The following is a 14922-nucleotide window of genomic DNA, read 5'->3' as shown; positions in this document are numbered from 1 at the left end:
GTTTCAAATTTTTCTCACCCTCCTACCGCTCTGTCTGTCTGTCTGTCTTTCTCTCTTTCTCCCTCCCAACCCTTCTCTCTCTTAGCCACTCTGTCCCCTACCCCTCTCTCTCTCTCTCTCTCTCTCTCTCTCTCTCTCTCTCACACACACACACACACATCTACACATGAAACCACCCCCCACCCCACACACAAACAGGTGTGGCAGGAGCTCAAGGAGCAGAATGCATGTTGTCTTTATTTCAGAATGAGCAGAAGAAAGACACACATGGGAAAGAACCTGTGATTTGCCGATTGCATGGTGATTAGTCATGGCAACAAATAATTCTGAATACAAAGGGAGGACAGGAGTCATCAAGTTCTACTTCTTGGATAATGCGTGGGATTTCTCAGTCGTGTGAGTGTTTCTGTACTCTGTCCACTGTTAAGTTGTCCTCTCCAGGCCAATCAATCCACTTGCAAGAAAAAAGAACGAGCAAAAACATCGCCCAATGATCTGCCAAATTATACTGTATGCAGTAATACAGTGCTCATACAGTGTTCTCAGAGCTCGAAGCCTTCCTGCTAAAGAAGTCCCAGAAATGTGTAGGTTGGGCTTTTTCAGTGTCCCTTGGACTGAGGGGGAGGGGGGAGGTGTTGGGGTCCAGACCCAGGCTGAACAGAACCGTTCTCTCAGCGGGCGAGAAGGCCCCGCCCATAGCCCCGCCCTCACCGGGTGGCTCCTCCCCCTCCAGACTGCCTTTGGGGGCGGGGTCATTGTCGGGAGACAGCATGGGCCGAGCCAGGCTCATCAGGTTGTGGTGGGAGTGGAACTGTCTTATTTGGGCCATGGACCTCTGGGGCCGGTCCGAAGTAGTGCCTTAGGAAAAGGATTACAAGAAAACAGTGATATAAATACCCACAGAGACCACATCCCCACCCAATCATGTGGCCCTATTCATAACCCATACTCCTGCCCACCCAATCATGTGGCCCTATTCATAAACCACACCCCTCCCCACCCAATCATGTGCCTCCATTCAAATAATGTGTCCTTATTCACCAGACCTGGGTCAACTGCATACAGTAATTTATTTTCTATGGATTCAAATAATTTTCAATGCTTTACTGAGTTTGTCTGGTGTATTGAATGTATTGTATTGTATTCCTATGAAATACTCTCAAAAAGTGAAATCTTAACTTCTGCTCCTCTTGGTTGGCTCAATTGCACCAGGCAAGATCAATTGAGCACAGGAAAGTATGTAACTCCAAAACAGTTACATATTTGACCCATGTCTGTTTCACAGACCACACACGGACCACACAGACCCCTGACACTCACGTTTCCTGTTCTGGTTAAGTTGCAGCACTCTGAGGAAGACCTTGCTGCTGAAGCAGCTGTCAGCCTGGGACTCGGGGAACAAGTGGTTTGGGGGATCCAGGGGCGACAGCTCCCCGCTGGACAGCCCGACAGAGAGGACCCCTCCCCTGCTGGCCTCTGTCTCCACCCTCTGGTGGCCACAGCTGAGGTAAGGGGACTGAGTTAGTGGGTTTAGACACACAGCGGACGGTCTTAGGGCTCTCATGCATCGAATGAAGGGCCTTGACTGTGTCACCCCCCACCTGAGTTTCCTGCGCAGGAGGTAATTCATGATGTCTGGGTCTGTCTGTAAGATGCTCAGCAGCACTTCCTGCTGTAGGGCTGCAGAAACCTGCAGAAACACAGAGCCGTAGTGGTAACCGGGAAGAACCAAGTCACTCTTTCCCTGCCTCCCTCTTTCTCTCGCCAAACACGATGAACAATGTGCAAATGTTCAGTAGAACTTGGTGTTTTTGGGGACCACGTTGTTGCTGATGAGAAGGGCTTGAAAAGAAGTTCAGCAAAATGAGGGCACAGGGGTTGCCTCTTTACAGAGTTACATTGAACTGTGATTGTGTTTTTGAGTTGCCCGTGGCTGCTCCAATCATGAAATGACTTTACTTCTACAATGGTAAATACAGTAAAAGAGGATCAAAGGTCAATTTCTACACCTACTCTCCCTCCCAACTCTTCTTTCTCTTAGCCACTCGGCCTCCTCCCCCTCTGTCTGTCTGTCTGTCTGTCTCTCGCCCTCCCTCCCAACCCTTCATTCTCTTAGCCACACTGCGTCCTACCCCTCCGTCTGTCTGTCTCTGTCTCTCTGTCTCTGTCTCTGTGTGTCTCTCTCTCTCTATCCCTCTCTCACTCGCTCACTCACTCACTCTCTCTCACCATGAACAGCAGTCTGTACTTCTGTATGAGTAACAGTGTGATGGAGATAATGGCGGTGCTGTCCTCAATGTTCGTGGCCCGCAGGTCTCTCTCCGAACCGCGCTCACGCTGCAGCAGGTTCGGCCCGAAGATTACCGCCAAGTTCATGGCTGTCATCTTATTCCCAGGGATCTGTGGGTGGGGTGATGCACACTGAGTTGTTCATGGGGGAAGGGCCCCAAAAACACAATGAACATTGGCGGATGTCAGAGGCCAAGCATATGCAGTCTTATGTACAGTATCATATTGGTTGGGGACACTCATTGTCATTAAAAAATCCCTAACTCAACATTTTCTGATCCTAAATTGGGGTACCAATAAAAAAATATGTTCATATATGAACTGGCAGTACACGCATCTCTTTTATGAAATTTTGTCCCAATACCCCAAAAACAATCCTCCTTTCCTTCACTCGTCTCCTCCACCCATTCGGAAGTATGGAGGATACATTTTTTGAGTACTGGGACCTACCCACGGCATGTCTCAATAATGGGTCCCTCAGCTTAGCGGGGCGTGACGGGGCGTGACGTGGCAGCGGGCGTGACTGACCGCCTGGCTGTCGGGGCTGACGGAGTCCTGGGCGTGGCGCTGGACGGTGTGCAGGAGAGCGAGGAGGCGCAGTAAGGTGTCGCAGTGGCAGGGGGGCAGCAGGTACAGCAGGTGCTGCAGGTAGGACAGCTGATCTGCCCCTCTCAGACCTGCGTCACAGAGAGAGCAGCATGGCACACAGCCCAGGGTTATTGATTATTTTAGCCTCACAATGTCATCTTATCCTTAAGGGCACTGCATAGCTGGGAGCTCACCCTGATGTGTGGTGCCGAATGCTGAATGGTGCCAAAGTTTGTGCTGCTCAACGCGCCAAAAAATTACATTCGACTCAACAGCAAGGTTTCTTTCCATGTATGATAACATGGTTACTCACAAACTTCCACAGACCTTGTTGCCCAAAGTTTCATAGAAAAGTACCAATTGTGTATACTGTATTTGCACAAAATCTCAACCGAAGCACGACAGTGTTCTGGGGCACAGTGTCAACATTGCTTTAAAACATTGCTTCAAGCACCGCATCACACTGCTTCATAAAAGCTAATACCATTAAATGTTTATATAACCACTGTGATAAGAAGACTATGTGGATGTAATGCGGTCATGAATAGGTGAGCTGGAAGTGGTACAGGTGGGTGGTGAGTATGGGTAGGTTGTTGTTCTGTCTTTGCCCTCATGTTGTATAGATAACTAATACCACTCATGCGTGGTGATGAGAAGTATCTCTCTATCTGAGCATGCACAGAAGAGTCAGAGAGCACAGCAGTACTGTTTGTGTGCAGGAAGGCAGTGTAGAGTTCTCGGGGGAGCAGGGGATCAGGCATGTCCCGCAGGAACTCCTTCAGCAGGGCGGCGATGTCATGCACACTGTGCTCCGCATCCAGGACCACATCCACACCCTGGTCAAAGTCCTCCCGCAGCTATGCCATGCACACACACACACACACACACACACACACATGCGCACACATGCACACACATACACACACACACGTACACACATGCACACACATACACACACACGCACACACACGTACACACATGCACACACATACACACACACACGTACACACACACACACACACGTACACACACACACACACACACATACACACACACACACACACACACGCGCACACATGCACACACATACACACACACACACGCACACACACATGCACACACACATATGCGCACACACACACACACACACATGCGCACACATGCACACACATACACACACACACGTACACATATGCACGCACATACACACTCACACATACATACGCACACACATGCACACACACATATGCGCACACACACACACACATGCGCACACATGCACACACATACACACACACACGTACAAACATGCACGCACATACACACACACACACACATGCGCACACATGCACACACATACACACACACGTATAAACATGCACGCACATACACACACACACACATGTACACACACACATACACACACACGTACACACACACACACATACACACACACATGCACACACACATATGCGCACACACACACACACACACATACACACACACATATGCGCACACACGCACATACACATACACACACACATACAAACATACATACAAATAAAACATATTTTAATGACAGTTGTTATGGAAAAATTGAAAAATTGAAAAATTGAAAAGATTAAGAGTTTGTTTCACTGACACAAGATTAAGTTTAGTTTAATTTTGTATTGAGAATCAATATGTACTCAAAATGCAATTTAGTTTAGGACTAGGCTTAATCTGTGTCTGTGAAACCAGCCCTGAGAGTTAGGAAGTCACCTGTCTGATTCGCTTTTTGGAGCTCCCAACACGAAAAATTCCTAAAGTCTGCAGACCTAGAGAAGACAGCAGAACTGTCAGACCTAAAACACAAACATATATATGCACACACATATACACACACACGCACACACACACATACACACCACTCATGTCCAGACTGTATTACATCAGAGCGGTGGTCTGTGACCCAGGACCTGGAGTAGCACAAATACTTCTATTTTTGTTTGGACTAAGCTCTTAATTATTAGACTGTTAATCAATTACACCACAATCTGGCAGATCCTCAGAGCCTGGGAAATGCTGAGTAACATGTAGCATGTCACCTGCATTCATTCAACCTGAGTTTATCTGCCTGAGTCTGCCTTACCCCTTGTATCCACTATCAACTTGCTGTGTAAAAACACTTAATTATCCCCATTGGGAGAATTCTGAACCGTCCTGGGCATTTCAGTAAGCCTCTCTACTTGTTCTTCTGGTTGCAGTCTGATTTATTATTTAATTTTTCATTCAATATTTTGAGGGCTTTTCAAACACACACAGGTTAAGCCTTGTGTAGTCTTAACATTCTGTATACTCCTCTTGTCCTAAGGGTCAAAAATGACCCGCCTTCACTAAACCCCTAAAATAAAGCAGCTTAATTGAATTTTAAACCCCAAATACATTTTGCATGAAGAAATAACCTGTCACTCATCACAAAATTTCTCATCAAATTTCAAGTTGAAAAAAGATAATTTAGGGGATTTTCTCTGCTGTTAAACATAGTGGCGAGTCATTTTTGACCCTTGAGACAAAACACGAATGAATCAACTGTGAGATAAATCGCTACATTCAGCAGCTAATGTTAGCAGTTTTAACCACAATAAAACAACACAGGAACAGGCCTAAATTTGTTTTACACTGGCCATACACTAAACATTAGCCAGCTAATAGTAACCACACCGGAAGTTAATAAAAGGTGTTTGCCCATTACATACTGGCAAAAAACTGTTTCCTCAATTCAGTTCAGACGATCCACTTGTACAGCTGGGAGACACCAGATCGCTCTACGTCACAGACCGCAGCGCTGAACGCTCACCGTGGGCCTCGATGTGGCGACAGCACTGCTCTAGCACGCGCGGCACCTGGTGGCAGACGGGGTTGAGGCTGAGCTTGGTCTGGGCGCGGCCTGCTGCCTTCTTCCCGTCCAGCTCGTGGGGGTGAGAGAGCTGCAGCGCCTCCAGCAGGAGCGACTGACTCTCCACGAGCTCAGAGATGCAGTCCACAGACAGTCCTCCCTGTAGGGGTTCAAACAGGGCCTCCCAGTCAACCATCCCTACATGCGTTTCAGTTGGGCAGGAGAATACACAATCATCCAAATGCAACCTCTCCATTGGTTCACTGTGGTGGTCAGACCCTGCCCTCTAAACTAGGCAGATCAGGGGGGGTGGTGGTATACTTCAGTGGGTGGATGGGGGCAGTATTCCTCAGTGGGTGGATGGGGGCTGCTTCAGTGGGTGGGGGGGGTGGTATACTTCAGTGGCTGCTTCAGTGGATGGGGGCAGTATTCCTCAGTGGGTGGATGGGGGCTGTTTCAGTGGGAGGGGAGGGGCTGTTTCAGTGGGTGGGCGGGGCTGTTTCAGTGGGTGGGCGGGGCTGTTTCAGTGGGAGGGGCTGCTTCAGTTGGTGGGAGACTCACCCTGCGATGTGAGGGCAAAGCCACAGTGAGAGGGGTGGGAGAGAGGGGGCAGGTGCTGGGGTCCTGTGTAGGCGTAGGTGACAGGGAGAGGGCCGGCCTGTTGCTAAGCTGCTGTTGCTGGGCGCGGAAGCCCTGTGCAGAGGCCTCCGGGTCCAGGCAGTCCTTCAGCGCATCCAGCCTCTGCTTGTGTGCCCGGTCGTTAGCGATAACCTGCGACAGCGGAACCCCAAACGCCTTGGGTGCCTTTTCTGGAGAAAAAAAACAGCTGGTTAAAAGAAGTGAGTGAATGAGAAAAGATGAAAGACAGGAACAAGGAAGAGAGAGGAAGAGAGGGTAATGCTGCATTCAAATGCTTGTATCCTCCCTTCCTATTTAACAACTGTTAATGTTTTCATAAAAGCATTTAAAGCACAGACACTGAAATCAGAATTCACACATGTCCCTAAAACCAGCACACACAGACACCTAAACAAACCCACACAGGGGCTGTTTAGAACCAAGGTTATGTGTAGTGTGGAACCCTATATGTAAAGCGCCTAACACCCCCTTGAGAGACGCCTTAAAACAGATGAAACAGATGATACGAGTGGTTGTTTAATGGTTGATGCTAATGGTTGTGGATATGGCTGATTGTCTAGTTTCTTGATTGGTTAGTTGATTGGTATGTTGATCAAAAGGTTGGATATACACATAGGCCTGACTTGATAAGGTGATGCTGGGCCCAATGTGTCTATGTGTGACCAGTCACCCTGTTTGTCTCTGTGAGGATCTGATTAATCCTCAGATGCCTGGGCTCATATGGCCCCACACCAACAGCACATACCCAAGTTCAATCTAATTTTAGTGCTGGCCATTGGATGAGGGTGGAGGTTAAAGACTCATCCTATTAGTCATCCACTGGTACAAGACAAAGCCTCTTAAAGCACACTTAAAGCACACATCTTATTGTTATTACGTCTGAGATGACCAGGCCAGACCAACAGCCCCACTGCATCCAAACCACCATTACTCAAATCACGTAGTGCTAAAGTCCACAATAGCCGAATGCTGCTATTGCATTACATTACAGATATCTTCATCCAGTGAAACTATTGTATTTTACAGTGTCTACAGCTGGGCATGCTGAAGTGATTCAGGTTAAGTAAGGGTACAGTGATAGTATCCCACTTGGGAATCTGAGCAGCAACTTTCCTAACCTTATTCCACATTGCTCGTATTACTATAATTATTATTGATAAGCTTATCAGGCAGCCTTATCCAGGGTAATATACACAGGTCATATTTTGTACATTTGGACAAGGCCGGTTCCATAAACACTCCTCCGCACTGGAATTTTGGGAATGCTTTTCTTTGAGAAAGGGAGTTTGGGAAGGGTGGGGTCCAGGCTGTGGGAGGGGTTAAGCTGGGTGAAATGGCCTAAAATGTATATGTATTACGATATATTTTGAATTTTGGATGAAAGACATACAGTCTATCATACTGTATATTTTTTATCCTCATTTCAATAGAACATGCTTTAAAATGAATACGACCTTCAGGGCTGACTGTCCCTTGGAGTTAAAAATAAAGTTTTTATTAATTAACCACTATTGTTTTCAAGAAAAAATGAAGCATACACCAACATGTTTATATTGGTAACAGTTGTAACAGCTGCAAGGGTCGGCAAGCAGTTATGCAATTGGTGAGAACAATATCTTTCCCAGGGCTCTACATTTAGGATTGATTCATCTGTGTTTTTCTTGCCCCAGGTACATTTCTACTGTCCCAGCTGCCATAATAAATATAACCATATTTTTACAACAATCATAGATACTGCATTAAAATGTATGTATTTGCATTAAAAGTTACAGAATGTCAATGTACAGCGCTGGTTTAAAAAACATGTAGCCCTTTATTAAATATGAATCTGCCTAAACTTGTTGTCTAACTTAATTTGAAATCATTAAGTTATGAGTTTTACTCAATGGGGCAATGTGAGCACCACAGCACACACATTGAAGCTGTAAGCCTTACAGCTGTCACTTTTACGACATGCTTCTGAATGTTAAACAGACAGACATAAAGGGTATTTCTGAAGAAAGTATTGAAAAATCTCCAACCTTTCTGCCAGTAATAGACCCACACTAATGTTAAGAGGTTAGATAAGTGCTTGTGCATCTAAAGACAGGTGGGAATATAAGGACTGTAATATTTTCCTCAGATGGGTTGAGTGAAGTCAATACCACTGAACTCCCAAAATACTGGTCAATGTTCTACTTGGCAAGGATAACTAAGCTCCCTTTTCTTACAGGTAGCCAATGAGATTTGCACGGACAGAGACAGTGGTAATAAGATTTGCACAGACTTGGCAGTACCCAGAGAAATCATTAACCTGGGCGTTTGCAGGCCAGAGAACATCTCCTGGTCACATGGGGCTCTGTTAATCACACTTTATTCAGCTTTGGATGAGGCCAGATCGGGGATATGGTGGGGTGCCAGGACAACACAACAGAAAATGTTAGGACAGCAATGAATGGGATTGCTATTGGAACCTATAGCCAAGAAATGACACATTTGAATGATAAATGTTCAACAGATAAAACAGTTCTGCCTCTGTGTGACCTCATCTAACTAATTTGCCCTCAGTGTGAAAGACCTCAGGTGATTGCATTAATTTGTTTCTGAAAATGACAGAAGCTGCAGTAATGTCAAAATAATTGAATATGGATGATTGAATATATGAATTATGGTAATCATTATGGAAAAGGATTTTCACTCCATGACTAGGAGCCGAGTTGAATGACACATGTTGAATGAATAAGAAACAGGTTGAATGTGAAACGGTCTTTACCTTTTTCTTTCTTCTCCTTTGAGAAGGAATCAAACCTCTTCCGCAGAGACTTCCTCCTCTTTCTGTTCTCTGTAAAAGAACAGAGACCCTGAGCTGGGGGGCAGACTGGAAGAGAGCAGGGGCACACAGCAGCTAAAGGGCTTCCTATGATATGAACTGGGATTAACTGAACAACAGCTTCAGAGCTATGGCTGTTGACACACAAAAATAAATAAAAATAATAATAATAATCGCTTGCAATTGGTTTAAAATATCACACTGGTGACTATGTTGTCTGCATCCCATCTCATTGGCTGACTGACCAGATCATGCCATCTTCCCTTTGCTCTCTCTCTTCCATTTTTTGCAATGATAAATACACTAAAGTGCCTTTCCCAAGTTTCTGCTCCTTTAGAGCAGCCATTGTTGTTCTCTGTGTTTGGTGTGGCAAATGTTGTCACTTCCATGTTTCCTGTGGTGTTTACAACTGCAGAATCTGCACAGTGTACCTCCCACCAGCGTGGAGTGTCATTAAACGAACAATTGAAAGCCGCAATAAAAACCAGAGGAAGATCCAAGGTAAGACAGTAATTTTGTTCCGCTCACCTGGATTTGTTAATAAGAACAATTCTTCAGCCAGGAGGTAGAACTAATGAGTGAAATCAGGTAGCTGAGTTCATGGGTGGGAGAAACACACGGTTTCTGACCGCTGAATTTTCCACACATTTATAGGCACAGCAGTGTTTGGCTGATGTTCGACTTCGGCCATGGTCACCTTAGTATGAACAAGCCTGTGTGGTAGACACAAGCCTGTTGGGTAGATATGAGCCTGTTGGCAGTGGGGAGTAGCGGATAGAGGACAGGGAGTAGGGGACGGGGCCCTACCTCGGGGAATGCTGATCTTGAAGTCCAGCTCTCTCTCCTCCAGGCGGCAGTGAGCTATCTCCTGCAGGCGAGCCCGCTCCAGCTCAGACAGGTTCTGGATATGGACTGGCTGCAGTCTCACGCCTGGGCCCAACATGGTGGCCCAACAGCGTGCACCCTACAAAGGGGGTTGGGGAGGAACACAGTCAAGCTGCAGTCAGAACAACCCTGGGCAAGAAGCATCTACATCAGGGATCAATACCCATCAAATCATTAGGCCCTCAAATCTTTTATCCTGGGTAAAGGGAAGGTGGAAAACCAGCCTGACACACATCCTTACAGAATACACAACTCTTATTTTCACAAATGACACAAGAGTTCACAACAGCACCTGATTCAGCTGATAAGCTAATTGCGGTCTTCAATTAATCTAAATCAGGCCATTAAGTGTTGGGATGGAATAGAATACAGCACCAACCTTCAGGTTTAGCTCTCGGTATGGAATCGTCCACAATTGCACAAGCTATACAGCGTCATCAATTAATGACATCCTATGTCGGAGTCTGATGATGTGATTCTTCTTGGCTCGTGTTATTGGTAATTACATGACACAATATATCTTTCAGCATTGCCTTTACGTTTCCATGGAAGGTAGCCTTCACATCGGAAATGTGGCAGATTGCTCCTGTTTCCATGTAGGCTTGTGGGTTTTCATTGATAATGTAGGCCTATGTTAATGCTTGTTAATGCTTGCTATTTGTTCATAACATTTTTACATAATCCTTTGCGATATGACATACATTAATATCACAGGGCATCCCATAGAGGAGGACATTAAATGTGCTAGCCGAGGCAGCAACCTTCTAAAGCGTGCGTGATACGGAACTACGAAAAGTCAAACTAACAGGCGCCTATCTATATCTGCTACACAACTTATGCTGTGGTGTAGGGGTTTTACATTGTTTGGAGATTCTTTACATTGATTAGGATTTCTGCTTCCCACCTGCTCCATTAAGTGTCCAGTCGTTTAAATGGAAGGTCCCCTGCTGAAGTGCTCCACTCCCTAGAGTTTCAGTAAGAATGTGCGTGGTTCTCTGAGCTGGAGAACTTCTTCTTTAACTCAGTGGGCCAGTTTGCTGGTGAGGGCAGAGCTGTTACAGACCTGACAGTGCTGTGGCTATTATGCTTTAATAGAGAAACACATTCACTGTAGTCTAATAGTGACCTCTTACAGAAAACATCAACTTAAGTGTAAGGTCCCATTAGATAAACCTATGCATACTATGTGGAAATTGTGATTCCACTCTTTTCTCTGTACAGTTCCCTGGATAAGGGTCCCGGTTTGTTTCAAGAGTAATTATATTCACCTTTGCACAGGGCAAATAATTCAATGCATCCCTAAAATGTCTTGCTGGAGAGTGGGTGGGGAAATTGCACTTTGCTGTCCCGTGCCACCCTCTGCTTTAGTTACTGTTTTATTTTTCAGTACTGCACACTCAAAACAACTGCACACACAGCTGAGCAGTTCCCTAGATCAATATCTGTCTTCCTTAAATCAGTCCAAGTGGCTGTTGAGATAAACAGTGGAGAGAACCTGGGGGCGGGTTGATGTGGATTGCCCATGCTTATTTCTGCTCTTTTGGTGGGGTGGGCCGGAACAGCCACATCAATCCCAGTGAATCTCCTGCGTGCCGTACGTTCTTGGTGTTGACATTCTGATGAGGTGAACAGAACGAGACACTGCTCACTTCTGGCTCTTTTTGACCAGGGCGCTGCTTCTCAAGCATTCCAATGTATGCTCAGTGATTGGTCTATTCAGAGCAATGACATTGTAATGGTTAAGCTTGGGTATTACATTACATTACATTATATTTTTGGTGACGTACAACAACGTGCAAATTGCATACCCAAGAGGGAAGTACAATTTCAATTGCTATTGTCCAAATAGCCTAAACTCCTTCTCCTTTTTGCAACTGTCTGGATATTTACTTCGACATAGCAGTCGTTGCTGCAAACAGACTAGTGTCCACTTCAGTTCTGATAAGGATTTCCTGGTGAGGAAATAACAGGCTTCTAGCAGCATCATCAATAAATAACAGTGATAGTTACGATGATATTCCATGGAACTCTGACCATTTATTTTTACACCTATCATAAATTCCAGATTAAGTGCTTTAATAATAATCAGGCCAGATATGTGAGAGATAGCAATGTTCTCTCTTTATTACATTTTCTGTAATAACATGACCCAGCAAGACAAACAAAAATGAAACACCCACTGCTTTCAAAATAAATAAATAATTGATAAGAGGGTGAATAGAAGAATAAAGAGGGAAAGCTATCCTGAGGAGGAGTGGTCTTTCTGGGTCAGACTTTTATGCCCATTATTAAGGGTGACACATGACTCCACATCCACATGAGCACAGCCAGCTCACTCTGACTGATCCGAGATCAGTGAAAATTCTGACACCAGAACAGCATGTGGGCTCTCACTGACCTGAGATCAGTGACAATACTGACACCAGAACAGCCTGTGGGCTCTCACTGGCCTGAGATCAGTGATAATACTGACACCAGAACAGCCTGTATCAGTCACTAAACTGCAGTTACCCCTGTGCTCAAACGACTCATCTCTTTACGAGTCCAGAATATACACTCTCTTGAGCACTTTATTAGGAACACCTGTACACCTGCTTATTCATGGTTATCTAACAGGTTAGCTAATCCTGTGGCACCAGCAATGCATACAATCTTGCAGATACAGGACAGGCCATGAGATTCAGCTGATGTTCCCATCAACCCTCAGAATGGGGAAAAAAATGTGATCTCAGTGATTTTGATCATGGCATTATTGTTGGTGCCAGACGGACTGGTTTGAGTATTTCTGTAACTGCTGATTTCCTGGGATTTTCATGCACAACAGTCTCTAGAGTTTACTAGAGTCTGTAGACAATAGTGCAAAAAAACAAAAACATCCAGTGAGCAGCAATTCTACAGGCAGACTGATCAAAGCTGAGAGGAAGGTGACAGTAATGCAAATAACCACACATTACCACAGTGGTAAGCAGAAGAGCATCTCTGAACACATAACGCATCAAACCTCTAAGATGGATACGCTACAGCAGCAGAAGAAAAATAAGCCTACTAAATACCTAATAAAGTGCTCAATGACTGGAGCTTGAGCCTGCAACTTCCCTGTATTACGGCAATTCAGGTACAAATCTCTTCCCACAACACTGATTTTAATTACAGCGATAGTGCACAGAGGGCAGTTCTTAATTGTTTTATGGAAGTTCTGAATATAGACTAAATACTCTGTTGCTCCATAGGGTGTGACGATAATGTTGCCAGCTACAGCAACCTGCCCTACTGTGTGTCTAGAGTACATATGACTCTCTATCCTATCACCAGGCAGTTGACCCTTCACCAGCTAAACAAACACCCCAATGCACCAAACTTTATGACCTCTCATAACACATTCTGCATCAAATGAATGTAACACAGTTCATTAGGTATGTACAGCAAGCAATCATTGTGTTTACAGTATTGCAAATCATTTTTAGTGACATTACGTTTTTGATACACGTGTGTCAACATGCTGAGTTGCTATAGCCGAAGCAGAGCACAATTAAAAAGGAAAAACGCCACTTCAGAGTCTTATCGTGCCATCTTTCTTATCTCACCATAAAGGTTCACTTTCACAGAATCGAATGCCGGCTCCATAGCAGGAAGTTGGGATACATTTAAACACATCCTTTACCACACAGATGTATAACATTATCAGGGCGAAAGCAGGCCGTCGTGTCCCTGAACCCTTGTGTAATTAACACTTTTTCAGATTCGCTGCCCCTTAGGAGACTAATCTGACTTTCCATCGAGAAGTTTTCCACAGGAAACCTGGTGGGCTTGTTTCGAGCGTACTGATTAGAGAACCGTCATTTTAGTTAATTAAGTTTGTAAATATCATGTTAGAACAGTAATGGAGTTGCATGGGAAAGTTAGGTTTGCTCTGCATTATTTCAGAGAAGTCTAGATGTTTTGATTATGGGACTGACCACACAAACATACTGTACAAACAAATACACAAACACTCACACGCAAGTACCCAAACACACACACGCACTCACACACTCACACAATGCATTTACAGAAGTGCATTTCTACCAGATAATAATAAAAAAATATACTGTGCCTTCCACACAATCTGTAATTAAATGCATTCCATCCAGTTAACCTCAAAGAACAACATTAGTAAGAAAAATATAATGCGTCTACAGAAAAAACACCAAATTGCACTTTCTCAGGCCATTTGCATTGCTGCAATAAACAAGTGCACTCAGGACACTGTGCAGGACTGAACTGAAGTCCAAGAAGGCAACTAATCATTTCACCTCAACACAAACCCAGACTCCGACGCCCATGGCAACACCATAAACTGTCACCAACAAACCCATACTCCAGCCCCCCACGGCAACACTGTACAAACTGCCACCAACACAGGTGTCAAACAGACTCGTACAGCAGCTAAACCTCTGGTACCTGGTAGCAGAGCTCCTTCCACCCTGATGTACTGGCTCCTTCTTCAGAGCTGGGGCTGTTCCTGTGGAGGTGAGCGCTAACGGCAGGAGAGAGGCTGAATCCCTGGCCTCTCTCCGTCTGTCACTCACTGCTCTGCCCCGGGAGCCCTGGGCTCAGGGGGAGGGGCCGTGTTAACCGGGCTGTCCCTCTGTGACCCCGCCCCTTCCCTCTCCGCTGCCACAGCAACGCTGTAGCCAGAGCCCTTCCCTGCTCTCTCATGTCCCCCACATCTCCTCCCCTCCTCACCATTCTCTTTTTACTCCATTTACACATGATTCCCTGTCAGACCAAGTTTATCAGCACTCAATTTACTGTATCTCTCAACTGGTGCTTTTACAAGCTGGGCGAGAACAGA

The 14922-nt window shown here is 45.3% G+C and overlaps 1 protein-coding gene across 1 annotated transcript; it reads right to left on the bottom strand.

The window, feature by feature from the left end:
- Positions 1-219: 219 nt before the first annotated feature.
- On the bottom strand, positions 220-14680 carry LOC133132237 (rho GTPase-activating protein 6-like). Its single transcript, XM_061247554.1, has 12 exons — positions 14529-14680; positions 10011-10167; positions 9147-9215; positions 6317-6564; positions 5717-5915; positions 4639-4694; positions 3584-3734; positions 2818-2966; positions 2230-2400; positions 1607-1690; positions 1321-1507; positions 220-858 (listed from the first exon to the last, which is right to left on the bottom strand). Exons 2-12 carry the CDS (start codon positions 10144-10146, stop codon positions 530-532), a joined length of 1779 nt encoding a protein of 592 aa, XP_061103538.1. The 5' UTR covers positions 10147-10167; positions 14529-14680; the 3' UTR covers positions 220-529.
- Between the last annotated feature and the right edge of the window lie 242 nt (positions 14681-14922).

Source organism: Conger conger, chromosome 7 (assembly GCF_963514075.1).
Source record: "Conger conger chromosome 7, fConCon1.1, whole genome shotgun sequence".
NCBI classification, from domain to species: domain Eukaryota; kingdom Metazoa; phylum Chordata; class Actinopteri; order Anguilliformes; family Congridae; genus Conger; species Conger conger.
Note: the sequence above shows the minus strand (reverse complement) of the source record. Positions and strands in the feature narration are given on the sequence as shown.